This window comes from Brienomyrus brachyistius, chromosome 9 (assembly GCF_023856365.1).
Source record: "Brienomyrus brachyistius isolate T26 chromosome 9, BBRACH_0.4, whole genome shotgun sequence".
NCBI classification, from domain to species: Eukaryota; Metazoa; Chordata; class Actinopteri; order Osteoglossiformes; family Mormyridae; genus Brienomyrus; species Brienomyrus brachyistius.
This window is the reverse complement of record NC_064541.1, coordinates 2,724,064-2,740,652: the sequence shown is the minus strand read 5'-3', so window position 1 is coordinate 2,740,652 and position 16,589 is coordinate 2,724,064. Positions and strand designations below refer to the sequence as shown.

The following is a 16,589-nucleotide window of genomic DNA, read 5'->3' as shown; positions in this document are numbered from 1 at the left end:
AAGGCACAGAGCACATGCATAACACCAAGTCATTTGGGGTTATAGACAGTTTTATCTGTAGTTCTTACCTTGACTCCTTTGTTGGGCTTTCTGTTGTATTCATCCAGTAAAGCTTGGCGGTCCACACAATAAAGCTCATACCCACCCGGTTTAGCATAGGATCCATTCTCCAATTTCGTGGCCATTGGCTGAGAAAGCTGTGAAAGCAGCTGTCTGCAAAGTTCTTCTGAGGCTTCCTCGTTTTCAGCAAGAAGCGCAGCATAAACTTCATTGATGGCTTCCTATGAACACAGCAGATTCTGTTGTGGTTTACATTCTTTCAGCAACCTTAAGTCAGTATCATTATAAGCTGGCTGGGACGGAAACCTACCAGTAGTTTTTTCATGTATTCACCCTTCTCATCTTTAAAGGATCGGTTTGAGAATGCTTTGATGGCCTGGGAATCCCAGTGTCGGTGCTGCTTGGATATCTCCTCCATGCCTACTGGGAAGGTGACCTCCTTCATGCCATTTCTGTACACCTGCAATCCTTCCTGCACAGCTGCCTCATTTTCAATCTGGGTCAGGGCAACCACAGCATTCTCCAGACAGGGAACACCACCGCTAGCAATGGTCTCCACGTAGGTCTTTGCCAAGTGGCCAAGCACTAAAACCAATCAGCGAGTATGTAAATCATGATTATTCAAAATCCATAGTTACTATGTAATATCCAGTGGGAGTGGATTTATTCTAAAGGCTTTTGCCTTCCAAACGACTGCATGAGGTCCAATTTAGACATGAACACAATCTCTTTACATGTAAAGTAATATTTTAAAACAGGAAATACAACACAAAGCTATAGTTATTATGAGTGTTGACTGAGATCGTACTCACTCCTTCCTGTGACTGGAAGTCCACCTTTCACTCTTTTTACTGGACTTTCCTGGTAGATGTACTTGCAGAACATAAGAGAAACAGCCTTAAATGATGGACTAAGCTGACTTTCTTCAATGGACTCAAGGTGGGCCATTTTATCCGGAGCGGCTGGGGTTTCAAACACAAAGCATCTCCTTGTTGGGAAGTAATTCCGAATGCACTCTCGGGGGAGGTTATAGTCAACTGTCTTCCTGTCCCTTCCTATGCATAGAAACACGTAACAAGACACACTTAAAATCTCTGTACTGTAGCACACAGGTGTCAGTCTAGCATGACGTGTATACCATAATAGCGGCCATGTACTCTAAACAAAATTGACAGAATTGATGTAATTTTAGCAATATGGTGTTGTCTGAGTGGTGATCACTGTTTAGGCGCATCACTAGTGTAGGGCCATGAGGCAAACTCTTTTGTTTGTTCTGATCCCATCCACTGTCCATGATTGGCAACACAAAACATATGGTCTCTTACATCACTAGAACCCTGCACTGTTCCCTAAGAAAAAAACTAGAACGAAAAAGGTTTTGCTATCATGAATGCTTTTGAAGGAAGACTCACTGATCGCAAAATACACATTTATACGACATTATATGATATCATGTTAATTTTTTTTAAAGATGTACAGATAAACTGCAATTCATGAGTAGAAATTGTAGATATGCATATATTTATTTTTGTTCCATATGTGGGTCTGCTGCATCAAAAGCAATTGGCGCCCTCTAGTGTTGTGGCGTGACACAAAGCGTGCCATAGATTGTTTCCCATAGATTATAAGGCAAAAACTATAAAGCATTCACCGCTTCACACACCGATGGCGGAGGCTGCCATGCAAGGCGCCAATTCTGGGAGCAATTTGGAGTTCAGTGTCTTGCTCAAGGACACTTCAATAAGGTCAGGAAGAGCTGGGGCTCGAACCTACAATGGTAGCACTACCTCCTGTGCCACCATCGCCCCCCTTATGTATTTGTCATTTTAGATTACAGTCATATTGTCCGCATTTCACTTTGATTTCATGACTGCATTAACACTGACAAGTGTCAATGCTCTGCAAATTCAGAAAACAGTCACAAATCTGAAAACATGTGCAAATTCATTCACAACACAACAGATGTATCCGGAGGACAATTAAATGAGACTACAGTAAGTATGAATTATCCCTCAAGGGGCCTCACATACCAATTACCTCATTTCTCAGCTGTAATCTAAATCTGTAATCTCCACACCAGTCACCATTCATTTTGTGTTGTGTTCCACCTAACTCTAGACATATACGCACAGTAATGTCTCAAAAGTGACGTGATTCAACTATGTTAATCTTGATGTTTGATCTCTTACCTTTCTTAAGGGCAAGCGCATGTTCCAGATACTCTGCATCATTTACTTTCTTCCCATCAATTTCCAGCAACAAAGTGAAATCCCGCACAGCCCATACAAAACTGGGGAAGAACTGCACAAACTGGGCATCTGCCTCATCATCATCATCCTCAGCAGATGAAGTACTGGCAGGCGATTTCACCTTGATCCGCTCTGTCAGCTCTGTGACATATCTATACATGTTAAGGAATGTTGCCCTGCGTGTCTGGGAAATCGAGTCTCTTTAACTGCCACTAACTTATACCCCTAAAGGGCCTAATGATGAATATTGTTTCCAAAAAACTCAGTGTTGAACTACCTGTCTTTATTAAATACATCATAACAAACCAGCAGCTGCCTTTTCTCAAAGCCAGACCCAAATGTATCTGCAGCTTATTAGGGAAATGTACCTGATGTCTGATCCCAATTATAAACATGGCTTCCATAACTAAATAAATATCTTTAAGTTTCAATTATAGAAAAAAAGGATACTGTAGGTTTTCCACTGCTTGGTTGTCTATGGTACCTCTGCTGTTGTAGACCAGAGTGCTGCTCAAAAGAATGGAGAGAGCAAAGATCCAGGCATCATTCTTCTGGTCTCCCTGTAAAACATCCCCAATTCAATATTAAATTATGCTATGCCATAGTTACAGCCTGGCTAACAATTTAAACTCAGTGTTACAAACATTTTTTTTATTGTCAATTAATAAACTATTAAAAACAATTTTGATATCAGCACCTTGTGTTTCGTGGACAGAAGGCTGAGTGTATCTGATTATTTGAAGAAAAAAATAGATTGTCAAGAAAATACATTCTTTTGTCTACAAAATGCATTTCGTAAGTAAATTTCATTTTATTTTAGCCTTCTTCCAGTAATCACTCCGCATTTTTGTGGATACGATTTTACACAACACAAATTTAAAAAACACATATTTGTAGATAGCTAATATTGTATCTCTAGTGTCAGATTAATGTCTCCTAGTTTGATATCTTGTTTAGTCTTTTGGTTCTGTGCTCATCTGTGTTAATTTGCTCAATCTCATTTCCCAGTGCCACTGCCTTTTCCGTTTGTTGCTTATTGTCCTGCGCCCTCAGTAATTGGTTAATTGCCTTACATTCCTCACGTGCCCTATGCTTCTGCTCTGTTCTCTAATCTGTCACTGTACATGTTACTGTGCCTGTGTTACAGTGTGGTTGTTACTCTGCTAGTTTGCCCAGTCCTGTTCCCACTGTTTGCTTCTTACTTTGTTTAATATTTTTTCCATAATTCCTTTTTTCTGTCCCCTCATTGTCCTTTTGTTTGGGTATATTTCCCAAGTGTGTTTTTAATGGTATTCAATAAACCGTTGTTGCCTCAGAGCTGTAAGTGGAACATCACCTTCATTTTCCTGCCTGCACCATGCCACACCATGACAATTTTGACTCAGGCGACTGGGGGGTTAAGAGTGAAGGAAGAGCATAACTGTGAAAAAAGTCTGTGCCCTAAAAAATTATTATTAGGAAGTCACCATCCAATTTTAATGCAAAATGGCTAAATAAACTGGATACCATGTTCAAACTGAAATGCAGTGTAAAATAAACAAGCAGCCCTTCTGATCACCTTCTCCACATCGCCCAGCCCCTCGGTGTCCAGGAGCACCAGAGTTTGGTCCTTTTTAACGGGGTGAGGTACACACCACATCCAGATGCCCTTAGTTTTGGACTGTATGGTGGCTCCCAGGGCAAAACCTTAAGAGACAATAACAAATAAAAGCTGGATGACTGTGAACAAAGCAATGCAGACTTGTGACAATCATGTGATCTGCAATCTTACCCTTCTGCTTTCCTGCCAGCTTGTTCAGCAGGTAGGACTTGCCAGTGCGGTACAAGCCCACTATGGCCACAACCACGACGGGCTGACTGACCCCCATCAGATAAGACAATGCTTCAGGGACAACTCGCAAGGTCCCGGCGTTTTCGATCAAACACATAGGGGACTCCATTGTGGAAACTCTGGGCACAGAACCTGCTAAATTTGAAACGAATATTATTTTCCTTATAACAAGTAAGAGAATCATATCGTCCTATGTGGGGTCAATGCAAAGATAAGATGTGAAAACAAAGGCAATATTTTACAGAAAAACTTGTTTGTTCTAGTGAAACAGTGTCAATAGTTCAAGGTCCAATTTCTTAAACAGATAGACTTAAACACTCCTTGCTTCCAGTTAGATTTATGCTTGTCAGATTATTCGTTCAATATGGATAGCAGGTATGATACATGAAATTTATGTTATTTTTAGTTGATAAGTGTAGCAAATACACAAATATGGCCAATGAAACCCTAACCATAGACAGACCTTCCTGGGAGTCTCAAAACAGATTATGAAATCGAAACATATGTATACACATACATAATACATACAATTACATTTCGCTGATGTTATGTTGTGATTTTAAAAGCTTACAAGTGCTCTGTGCTACTCCCGGATGAAAATCGGTCAAAAGCGAAAGTAACGACTCAATATATCGAAAGTAGGTTTGTTTCCTTTCTGTCAAAGAAAGACACCAAAAAAAGTATGGGTACGAGTTTGTAAAGGATATGTTTTATAACCGAACAACTTGTGTAATTCTAGCCGTACGGAATAATATTACACATAAGAAATTAGAAGTAAACATGCAATATTTGCAAAGTTTTCAAATTTCCAGAACAAACGCCAAAGATGTTCCATTTATTTTTTAAACAAAATTAGCTCACTCTGATCTTGCTGAATACAGCAGCGTAAATTCATATTACCCGCAAAAACGGGCAACATTTCCAACTTTTTTTCGGAAGTTGAAGATTCAGACCGGAGGGAAATGATCTAGATTTCCTAGCTGTCTTTAAAGATGGATTGGTGGATTTGAAAGTAGTGGTTTTAGTTCATATCTAAGCCTAACTGAATCTATAGACCTGTTCGTTTATTCAGCACTACACCAGGCAGCATTAAAATATAAACTATATGTATACAGTATAACATTATAGCACAGCATACATCACAGAGACACACCCATACGTTTAAATGTTAAATGCCAGTATCTATGGTCAATGTATAGGCCTACAACACGGTTATGCCTATAAAATACTCCTTACCTCGGACCTTTTTTCTTCTATCTGTAGCAAAGACCAAGTAGGAATGATGAGTTTATTAAAACGCCGGACAGCCTCATTACGGGAACCGAAAGCATTTACACTTTCGATATTAGTGAGTAAAAAGCTCGACCTTTCCGGGTTCCGCCCTCACTACAAAACCAAACCAAATCAAACTACAAAACTAGAAATTTACCAAACATCGACCAAGGTAGGTATTTAACAACCTTTATTTTATTTTCTGTTGTGCTTTACAAATGCGATTTTAAATATTAATGCCTTCCATAAAAGTCACTTTAACGTGTTAATTTTAAAGCGATGACTATTATGAAACTATTTTATTGCTCACTCTTGACTTGGGGTGTCGGAGCCGACGCGACGGTTTTAATTCGGGCCACTAGTGTAGACTATGGACACGGGGATTTGAAAACGCATTAGAAGTATAATACGTGGTATTCGTATATATTTTTTCTACTGGGGAGAGTTACTAGCCTGTTCTCAGCCTTATAGCATGCAGAAAGTGAAACTGGGAAGCGCCATTAAAAAAAATCGCTGACGGGAATGAAGAAATATAAGTTAGTTTCAATGGTAGTCATGTAGTCCTGCTGAAAAAACAATATGGAGCAGAATGATTTCCACGCGGATTAGTGCTGGTGTGCATAGCTGTGCTGGTCAACCTGCACACGAAGCTGGTTCACCAGCACCAAAACACAGCATATGCTGGTATAACCAACTGGCATTATGGTGTTCTATGCTGTTTTTTCAGCAGGGATGACCATTTAAAATTAGCTACCTACATGGTGATACAATAGCAGCATAACTGAAAGCTCTGAGCTACAAGTAGCTGTGAGATAGTGCGGACATGCATGGGCCAAGCTGGACAAAATACATGACCTGGAAAGTTTGACAAGACATATGCTTTGTGCAATCCTTCTACATCTAGTCTATTTTCATGTTTGTTTGGTTCTTTCAGTGTGTCTGTTCTTCATTATTTGGTGAATAATCCAGTACTGATTAACTACACACTGATTAACCAATACTGATTCACTAACCCAATACTGATTGACTACACAGAATGGTAGCTATAGTGTTTCTATAGTGTAACACATCGCTAGCAGGTTTACTTGCACAATCAAAGGTTATTATCAGATATAGTTGATCTTGCACTATACCAGCAATCACAGAGAGCACCAATACTGTTGTTTGTGAGAGTGTATGAGGGATCCAATTAATACTTGGAAAAGTCCATCCATTTTCCAAACCGCTTATCCTACTGGGTCGCGGGGGGTCCGGAGCCTATGGGCACGAGGCAGGGAACAACCCAGGATGGGGGGCCAGCCCATCGCAGGGCATACTCACACACCATCCACTCACACATGCACACCTATGGGCAATTTACTAGCTCCAATTAGCCTCAGCATGGTTTTAGACTGTGGGGGGAAACCGGAGTACCCGGAGGAAACCCCACGACGACATGGGGAGAACATGCAAAGTCCACACTCATGTAACCCAGGCGGAGACTCGAACCCGGGTTCCAGAGGTGTGAGGCAACAGTGCTAACCAATGCACCACCATGCCGCCCCCTATTTGGAAAAGTATTTTATGCAGTTCTTTCATTTGAAGATGATTTGTGAACGGCTTGTTTGAGCATTCCAAATATACATTTCAATTCAGTTTATTTTTATGGTGATTTTCAACACAGTGTCGTCCCCAAGGCGCTTTACATGGTTATGCTTTAGGCCTAATACATTTCTACATCATTTAGATAGATTAATTCAAAAACAGGGAAAACAAAGAAAGAAAATCAGATGACAATGGAGAAGAGTAACCAAAACTGTCAAATAGGGAGAAAAAAAACCTCTGGGGGTCCAAAGTCAACTGGCTGACCTGTCACAGGAACTGTGTTAGTCCAGATGGATTGACCAAAGAATATCTAAGAACTGTGAACATGGCTTCTCATTAATTCAATGATGCTACTAGTAGGTTTTTCAAATTTAAGATCTAATTTAAGTATCTCTGTCTGACAGTCCTCCTTCTCATTAGATTCACATTTCAGGAGGTGTACTCTCAAAAATGATCTCTTGGTAGCTGAACAGAAAGACTTGAAAATGTCATATTTGACCCTGGGAGTTTTCAGCATTTATAGTTCAGATATTCTTCTTTCAACTGTATAAATTACATTCCCATCACTAACTATCTACACAGTCAACCATGCCCCCGAAGTAAGGGGTCCAGTGAGGGGTTTCTCACCTTTGACCATTTTCAGATTGCAATATATCAAAAAATAAATGGTTATTTAGAATGAATTTGCATCTGCTTACAGTATCTTCCTCAAGTAACAAAAATATAGAAGAATATTGGATGTAGGTGTGGTGGTGACCCCACAGCTTGGGGTCAGAATCCGAAAAAAGTGTCTGGAGTTGAACCAAAAACTGATTTTTGCAGGTCCATAACATTGAAGTGCTTAATTTTAATGCCAGATTCTGAAAGAGCAGGGAAAAGTAGGCCAGGGAAGCAATTTTCAGCTCTCTAGCATGCTTAGAAATGAAGATATGGTCTCCTGAAAACCCTTACATATTATATGTGCGATTCACGAATGCAAAAAAGGGCGTGGCACCCAAATTTGAAAGGGCCATAACTTTGGACTGCATCAGAATTCTTCAATAAAACTTGGGGGATTTTCAGTGTTCTCTATAACGATCAAAATACCAAGTTTTCATCAAAATCAGGAATGATGCCCATGGAACTTTTCTGGACATTGGTTGATTTGGCACGGACTGACCCTAAAGGAACTACACAGCAGAAGATTAGTTCAAGAATAATCACAGCTCCTAAGAAAAGCACATTTATAACAGCTTGCTGCCAACTTCCCTACATATTATACCACCAGTCAAAACATTCCTGTGTGTTGACCTGCGTCTCTTGCCATCTCATTCTGCAACCCTTGCAATTTAACACTCAGAGATAAACTTTGTCTCCTAGGGAGATTAATGGCTCCTCCTCGTCTGTGTCTTTTCTTGTCGTCTGTGCTCTCCTTTTGCTGTTTGAAAATAGCTTAGTATATTTGGGTTAGATTCCCGTACGACTTTAAGTCATAGACCATGCGCATCCATTATCAAGGTATCAACCAGCCACAGAGACACAAGCAAAAACCCATCAGCGTCCTTAGTGGTTTTTGACCTTTGTTTCCATACAGAAGCCTCATAAGGGCCCCCTTCCATGACTGATCTTACGCCTCAGGTATGTGGCCTGTTCTTATCAGTATTGTACTTTAGCTCTGGGCACTTTGTGCCCCCCTTTCGCTAAGACCTTTAGCACCGGCATTAAATCTTGATCGCAGTTAGCCAAGGTGTCAGCACGCAGTAGATCAGCTAAGTACTATATCACTGTGCTTCTTAAATTCAGTCCATCCATATCTGCCCTAAGCACCAGATTGAACACGTGCAGCGACTGATTAAATCCCTGCGGCATCCTCGTGTAGGTGTATCACTGACCCCTATAGGTGAACGCAAACAAAAACTGTGACTGTCCTGCTTGGGGCACACTCAGATCATGTTCCACAACCGCAGACCTCTCAATCTCCTACTCTCTGCACTCCACTGAACTGTCAACAACTTGCCTTTGGCAGCAGTCTGCACTCCTTCGTACTGCATTGGTGACCAGACTGCTTGCTTTTTCGTCTCATCATTTCTCCCAAATCCAACTTAGACTATTAAAAGCTGCTGCTATGTGGGGGTCCTCATCTAATATGTCAATAAATGTCATTGCAGAAGGCTGTACTGTCCACTGAGCACCACCCCCCCGTATATTTTGTGTCCACCTGCAACTCACACAGAGCGTCTCATCCTAAGAATTTTACTGGGGTATATTCTAATATTAGTATTGGTATATTAATACTTTTATCCTCTACCTGAACCTTTACTTGATAAAATTTTGGAAGGTGCAGGTTGGACAGGTGTGTCCAGGCTGGTTACAGCTCACCAGCACACCAGCTGAAGCAGCCTGTTCCCCATTCTCCCCAGAGATACCCCCATCCATCATAACAACACACCCTGTTCCAATCAGGGATAGGAGGCCAGTTAATATCCTGGGGGGCCCCAGCGACTGGAGACTGTCAGCTGCTCACAGACTAGCCCCGGGGCCTTGGATCCAGAGAGACTGCTGGTGTCTGGACCTTTTCTTTTTGGTGATCAGCTCATCTAGCTGCAACTGATTCCGTTTCTTTCTCAACTCCCTCTCATGCTCTATAGCAAGAGTCCTTCTCCTCCCTGTATAAGTCAGTTAAGTGGATCAGTTGCTCATGGTTTTGCTCCTCAGGCATAGTAATGAGTCCCACAACTTGCCTTAGCCTGCTTCTCTCTGGCTTAGGGAGTGCATCCTGCAGTACCTTCCAATACATACCTCTGAACGCCGGGTTCTGTAGGTCCTGCTCTGTCTCAGTGTGCCACCGCTTATCTTGACCTTGCACATAGGCAGCTCTGCTTTCCCCCTCCTTTACGGGTTCCACCTTCATGCCTGCCACACTGAGCCACAAAGGAAACATTAGTAACAGCTGGTGCCAGATGTTATCATGTTAACCATCCAACTCTCATGCATAATTCATAATTCAGTGCCTGTTGCTGTGGCTAGTTCACTACTTCACAGCCCCCCTCACCCTTCCACAGGACATAAGCCAGAACCGCCTTCATGTCCCCCATTGCCAGGAGTTTCCTCCTCAAATGCTTTTATCCACTTTCTTGCCCCGTCTGCCAGAACCAGGAGTCTGCGAAGCAGGATCTCCAGAACCTGTCCTGCTTGGCCTTTCTTTTCCCTACTTCCTTCAATCTTCTGTTTTACCTCCTCTCTGAACTCTAAATTCCTTTCTATTACTGGAAACTAAACCTGGTATGAAGGAGGGGTGGCTTCCACTAACAGGTACTGATTTTGGTACGACAGCAGCCATAACTTCTTCTGCTCTGTTTCACTTCTCTCTCCCCCTGCTTCTCTTTTAACACCCTTCTCATCACTTTTGGCTCCCTTTCCCTTGAATAACCTGAGAACCTCCAGTTCCTCACTCATTTTCTTTTTACAACATTCTCTGTTCTTATTGGCCTTATGATGTTTTATCAGCGTCTTCATCTCCTCACACCGCTATATCTCATGTGCCCTCTTTAGGCCTCTTAGTCAGCGGGGCCTTTGTTCTATTGTCCATATTTTTAGACATCCTCCCTATCTTTCCTTTGAGTAGGGGGTGATCCCTCCTCTGCTGCTGTTCTGGCATCTGAATGCAGGCTCCAGTAAAAATCAATCTCATACTTCTCTGTGCTTTGCACTTACTGGGGGCCGCTCTCCAGTCAGATATAAAACGTTTCTTCATAGCCAGGCCCTGTACTTTTTTTTTTTTTTTTACTTTGGGGGATCTTCCTAGCACTACCCTCTACTAATATCTCTCGACTATGTACTTGTCACGGGTGGAAGATCGCTCCGGCAGCGCAAGCGATCATAAACAGGCAGGCAGACGGGAAATGGGGCAAAACGAGGGTTTAATCCGGAACACGAGTCGACAAACACCAGATAACATCAATGACAGACAACGGGTTAGTGTACAACAGAGACTTAAATACAGGGAACTAATCAGAAAAGAACATGACGCGACTGGGCACAATCAGGGAATCACACGTGGGTAAGTAGGGGGCGTGGCACACACGAGGAGCGGACGGAGCGGGCGTCACAGAACCCCCCCCCCAAAGGCGCGCTGCACTGGGCGCGCCCCGGAGGAGGTGACAGACGGGACGAGACCGGGGAAGCAAGACCTGAAAGACAAGAGCAAAAAAAAAAACTAACAGGGAACAAGACAGACAGGCAAACCCGACAAAGGGGCAGGAGCCAAGACAGGACACCACAGAGGACAGGAAAGGCAGACAAACAGACCAGAAAAGGGGACACAGAGGGAACAGGCGGGACAAAAGGACCAGGAGTGAACGGAGGGAACGCAGAGGGAGCAGGAGGAACAGGAGGAGCTGGGACAGGAGGAACAAAGGAACGAGGAGAGGGGAACGGAGGGACAAAGGCAGGAACAAAAGGAGACAAGGAGGGGGAATAGAGGGGAGCCCGAGGGAGACCCAGCGGGCGACGGGAGGCAGCCGGAGGGGCTGCAGGCGGCCAGGAGGCCGGAGCCGGAGGGGACCCCGGAGGGGCCGAGGACACCGGGCAAGGGACCGAGGCAGGAGCCGAGGAGGGAGCAGGAGGGGCCACCGGGGAAGGGGACGAGGAAGCAGGAGGGGCTCTCGGCGATGGTCCCAAGGAGGGGGGAGCCACCGCAGGCGGCGACGTCCGGGGAAGGGCCTGAGGTAGAGACCCCGCAGGGGACCGAGGAGCCGTAGTCGGGGGACCCGCAGGAGCCGGACGAGACGCCGGACAAGGGACAGAGGCAGGGGGACGAGGCGTCGAAGGGGGACCGGCAGGCGACTGCCGACCCAGCGGGCCAGGACCCGCAGGAACCGAGCGAGCCACAGCGCAGGCAAAGTAGGGCGAGCCAGGGGGCCGGGCGGGAGGGCCCCCCGTCCTGTGTCTATGCCCTCTCCCCCTACGGGACACAGACACCAGGCCCCTTGGTCGGGGTCGGGCACGTCGGGGCGAGGGCGAAAAAGTCACAAGTAGGGTCCCCGAGGGGTCCCACTCAAGCTCCTCCACCTCCGAAGAGGGAGGAGCTTCGGTGGAGTCCTCTGGGACCACCTCGGGACCTTGGGCCGAAGGGATTGGAGGGGGTTCGGGAGCAGGAGTCTCAGGGGCACGGTCAGGGACCGGAATGGGGTCAGGGACCGGAACAGGGTCAGCAGGCGGAGGGAGTGCCTCTGGGGCTGCAGCAGGGCGGTCAGGAACTGGAACGCGGTCAGGAACTGGAATGCGGTCAGGAACTGGAGCTGCAGGCTGTGGGGGCGCCTGCCCTAGAGCTGCAGGCTGCTGCTGTGGGGGCGCCTGCCCTGGAGCTGCAGGCTGCTGCTGTGGGGGCGCCTGCCCTGGAGCTGCAGGCAGGGGGAGCTGCGCAGGCGGCTGCGGCCGCACGGGAGCGGGATCCGCGGGCAGCGGCGGCCGCACGGGAGCGGGATCCGCGGGCAGCGGCGGCCGCACGGGAGCGGGATCCGCGGGCAGATCCCATTCCGACGGCGTAGCCGGGACCGGTGCTCTCCGGACAGGAGAGGCTGCCTGGGGAGGCAGCTTAGCACAGCTGGGGGCCATCCGGGTGATCGGGGAGCTCTCCCAATCCTCCTCCGGGAGGGCCACCGGGATGAGGGCACATGCCCTCAAGGCGATCGTCGGGGCGATCGTTGGTCCCCTCCTCCTCCGGCTCTTGGCAGCGGCGGGAGGTGGAGCTACGTCCGCAAACGCGGACGTCGAAAGGACGGGCCCCCGCTCGCTGGGAGCGACAGAGCGCTCGGTCCGGAGCTGAGCTATCCGAAGGAGACCCACGCGCAGTTCCTCGGCCAAGCGGGCGTCTAGGTCGAGGGCTAGCTCTTCAAGGGTCTTCTCACACCGGTGGACGAGGCTCCACGCTGGACGATCCTCTGTGATACCGGGTTGGGATCTCCAGTACTCTAATCGTTCTCCGAGGTGGAAGTACTCCTCCTCGGAGATGTATTCCGCCTTGTTTGGGTCTGTCATTCTGTCACGGGCGTGCAGGACGGAAGATCGCTCCGGCAGCGCAAGCGATCATAAACAGGCAGGCAGACAGGAAACGGGGCAAAACGAGGGTTTAATCCGGAACACGAGTCGACAAACACCAGATAACATCAATGACAGACAACGGGTTAGTGTACAACAGAGACTTAAATACAGGGAACTAATCAGAAAAGAACATGACGCGACTGGGCACTATCAGGGAATCACACATGGGTAAGTAGGGGGCGTGGCACACACGAGGAGCGGACGGAGCGGGCGTCACAGTACTAGTTTTCTACTTCCTCTCCTGGGTGAAACCTAATGTTTTTGTCCTAACACTCAACTTATTTGTTAACATTCTCTCAGCCCACTGTGCATACAACCGCTTTCCTCACTCCCTACCAATATTTTGCAATTAAACTTTACGCTTTCTAGAACCTTCCATTCCCAGAATACTTGATTTTTTCATAACACAATCAGTCCGACCCAGCGGACTCACTTCTCTTAACACAATATCCACAACAGTTACTACGCAGGCCTACTCTGACCCTATCTACTTCAGCAATACCCTTGCTTGTAACTCAACAATATCTTACTTTAAAACGGTACCTGTGCCTCATGGCTTAACAACACCTTTGCTTCACAGTGTAACCATATTTTTGCCTCACAACTTAATACAAACGGATTTCCCCCCCTCTCTTTAGGGGAATGTAACCCTTTGCTTTACAAAAACAAACAGACCCCCTCTCTCTGGAGGAATACACAAGCCCTCATCGGCTTTTGCTGCACAGACAGACCCCCTCTCTCTAGAGGAATACACAAGCCCTCATCGGCCATTGCTGCACAGATAAACCCCCCTCTCTCTAGGGGAATACACATGCCCTCACTGGCCTTTGTTGCACAGATAGACCTCCCTCTCTCTAGGGCAGTAGTTTTCAAAGTCGGTCCTTGGGCCCCACTGCCCTGCTTGTTTTCCTGCTATCCCTGCCCCACACACAAGTCCCAGCTGTCTTTCAGCTTCTGATTGACTGAACACACCTGATCCAGGTAATCAGCAGTGTGTAGCGCAGGGATAGCTGGAAAACAAGCAGGGCAGTGGGGCCTGAGGACTGAGTTTGAGAACCACTGCTCTATGGGAATACACAGGCCCTCACTGGCCTTTGCTGCATAGACCCCCCTCTCTCTAGTATTGTCCTAAGGTTACATTCACTAAGTGAATACAGTGCTAAATAATATTCTATTGGATGCCAGTCCATCCTAGGGGGAACACACTAATACTCACTCTCAACAGGCAACTCCAGTTCACCTAATTGCATGTTGTTGGACAGTGCAAACCAGAGTACCTGGAGGATAACATATGAACTTCACACAGACAGCACAGGGGTAGTATGTGCAGTGATGGTGCTGTCCCCCTTATTACCCAAATTCAGTCGTGCTTCTTTTTTGCTTCATTTTTATTAATCGAGAAGCATTAAGAACTGCAGTGTTTAACTATAGGACTAGAGAAGCAACAGAATATATGATAATGGCAAGAATTTTCAAATTATAACAAAATTCCGTTACTTTCGCAAAGAATTATCAGCAGTGGTGATATTGTTGTGATCCTGTGTTACATCCATAGAACATGCCGATTTGATTGTGCCAATGATTTCGCTTCACCCTTTTATACACTGGTACTGTGAGTGCCATGCCAAGTGGAGGTGGAACCTCTGCGTTCTTCCCAGTTGATTCTAGGGTTCATCGGGTACGTGTTCTTGCTCCTACTTGTTCAGTGCTTATTTTAACTGGGTGTTGGGCAGGGTTATGGGGTCCAGTGGCTGGGGGGCATTTGTTGGTGAAGAAAGATTCAAAGATGATCTTGACTTTGCCGACGATACTGTGACCTTCACAAAGTGAGTGGAGGCTCTGATCGGGGATCAGGTCATGAGGTCACTGTAGCAGGGTGTGCGGCGCTCCCAATATCTTTGCAAGAGGATGAAGGTCCAAGTCTTTAGAGTCCTGGTGCTTCCTGTCTTGCTATATGGCTGTGAGACATTTATTCTATCAGTGACATGAGACGAAGACTGGACTCTTTTGGTACCCTGTCTCTTTGGAGCATCCTTAGGTACCGCTGGTTTGACTTTGCCTCAAACGCTAGAGGAGTCCCGAATGAGGCACATTACATGCATTGTGAGGGAACGTCAGTTACGGCACTATGGCCACCTGGTCCAATTCTCTGAGGGTGATCTGACTCGCAGGCTCCTCATTGCTGAGGACCCAAGTGGCTGAACCAGGCCAATGGGATGCCCATGTAACATCTGGCTGTGGCAGACAGAGGGTAGGACTGGACCACATGTCCATCTGGGGGGTTGCCAACCAGGATCCCAAGGTGTTTAGTTGTGTGGTGGTGAGTGCAGCAACGTGCTGCACCAGTACATGCTCTGCAACCTAACCTGACCTTTTATATGCATGTCTGCTTGCAGCATAATGGCTGGATTCTCCATGGCCGAACCAATGTGTCTGATTGAAAATGGCAAGGATGGCAAGCTGTGCGTCCAGCCCAAAGCATTCAAGATCCTGGAGCAAATCAGACAGCGAGTTGTGGTTGTGGCAGTGGTAGGATACTATCGCACTGGCAAGTCTTACCTCATGAACCAGCTGGCAGGAAAGAGGAATGGTGAGGGTGTCCCGCATCTCAAAAGGTGTTAATATACACATGTCTCCACATCTATTGCAAAAATAATGATTTGTATTACTACGCAGAATTGTACAAGCTTGTTTGCCTTAACCATCCTCACAAGTCATTTTGTTTATATCAGGTTTTGCCCTGGGAGCCACCATACAGTCCAAAACTAAGGGCATCTGGATGTGGTGTGTACCTCACCCCGTTAAAAAGGACCACACTCTGGTGCTCCTGGACACCGAGGGGCTGGGCGACGTGGAGAAGGTGATCAGAAATGCTGTTTGTTCTGTTTCAGTATTTAATTTAATGTTGAATATGCTGTTCAGTTTTTCTTACCTTTTGCATTAAGCATTAATTGCAGTGAAATTCATATATGATACAATTTAAGTATGTTTGCAATACATTTAGCATCTTCAGGAAAACAAATGTAAAAATCAATTTACACTGAATGTAATAAACAGGGGTAGCATGGTGACGCAGTGGTTAGCACTGCGGCCTCATAGCAAGAACTTCCTGAGTTTGGTCCCAGGGTCCTTTCTTTGTGCAGTTCACACGCTCTCCCTGTATCCACGTGGGTCTCCGCCGGGGGCACTGATTTCCTCCCACGGTCCAAAAGTGTGTGGGCAACCTGATTGGCGAGTCTAAATTGGCCCTGTAATTGTCTGAGTGTGTGCTTCCTGGGGCCTGCCCAAGGTTGGTTCCTGCCTGCGCCCCTTGTTTCCGGGATAGGCTCTGGGTAGCCTCCTCCCCACCTTGACCCAAGTGGTCACGGTGATGGATGGATGTAATAAACAGGCAAGTGGTGGGGGGCGCTTAGGGTGATTGGATTGATTTGGCGACCAAAATTTACAGAGAGCCTCCTACCCCCCCCCCCCCCCCTATTGTCCACGAATGTGTTTTGTCTTCTCCAACCCCA

At 46.1% G+C, this 16,589-nt stretch overlaps 2 protein-coding genes across 15 annotated transcripts in view; one reads left to right on the top strand and one right to left on the bottom strand.

Annotated features, from left to right (window-relative positions):
• Nucleotides 1-5,515, bottom strand: part of LOC125749187 (guanylate-binding protein 1-like) — a 115,132-nt gene extending 109,617 nt beyond the window's left edge. For 8 of the 12 annotated variants that reach the window (XM_049026194.1, XM_049026179.1, XM_049026181.1 and 5 more), the window contains exons 1-8: nt 5,377-5,515; nt 4,081-4,275; nt 3,868-3,995; nt 2,760-2,869; nt 2,250-2,461; nt 873-1,115; nt 371-645; nt 69-281 (exon numbers count right to left, since the gene is read on the bottom strand). In XM_049026194.1, the coding sequence (XP_048882151.1) occupies nt 69-281; nt 371-645; nt 873-1,115; nt 2,250-2,461; nt 2,760-2,869; nt 3,868-3,995; nt 4,081-4,249 (1,350 nt within the window). In that variant the 5' untranslated portion in view covers nt 4,250-4,275; nt 5,377-5,515. Of the gene's footprint in view, nt 1-68; nt 282-370; nt 646-872; nt 1,116-2,249; nt 2,462-2,759; nt 2,870-3,867; nt 4,029-4,080; nt 4,276-5,376 lie in introns of all 12 variants that reach the window. The other 4 variants (XM_049026177.1, XM_049026180.1, XM_049026189.1 and 1 more) reach the window with 4 other exon arrangements.
• Nucleotides 1-16,589, top strand: part of gbp2 (guanylate binding protein 2) — a 90,766-nt gene that overhangs the window by 69,623 nt on the left and 4,554 nt on the right. Inside the window, exons 1-4 of one of the 3 annotated variants that reach the window (XM_049026200.1) lie at nt 5,445-5,584; nt 8,570-8,613; nt 15,474-15,667; nt 15,810-15,937. The exons of 1 other annotated variant lie outside the window; for it this stretch is intronic. In XM_049026200.1, coding sequence (XP_048882157.1) covers nt 15,478-15,667; nt 15,810-15,937 — 318 coding nt within the window. In that variant the 5' untranslated portion in view covers nt 5,445-5,584; nt 8,570-8,613; nt 15,474-15,477. Of the gene's footprint in view, nt 1-5,444; nt 5,585-8,569; nt 8,614-15,473; nt 15,668-15,809; nt 15,938-16,589 lie in introns of those variants that run through there. One more of the 3 variants, XM_049026199.1, reaches the window with a different exon arrangement.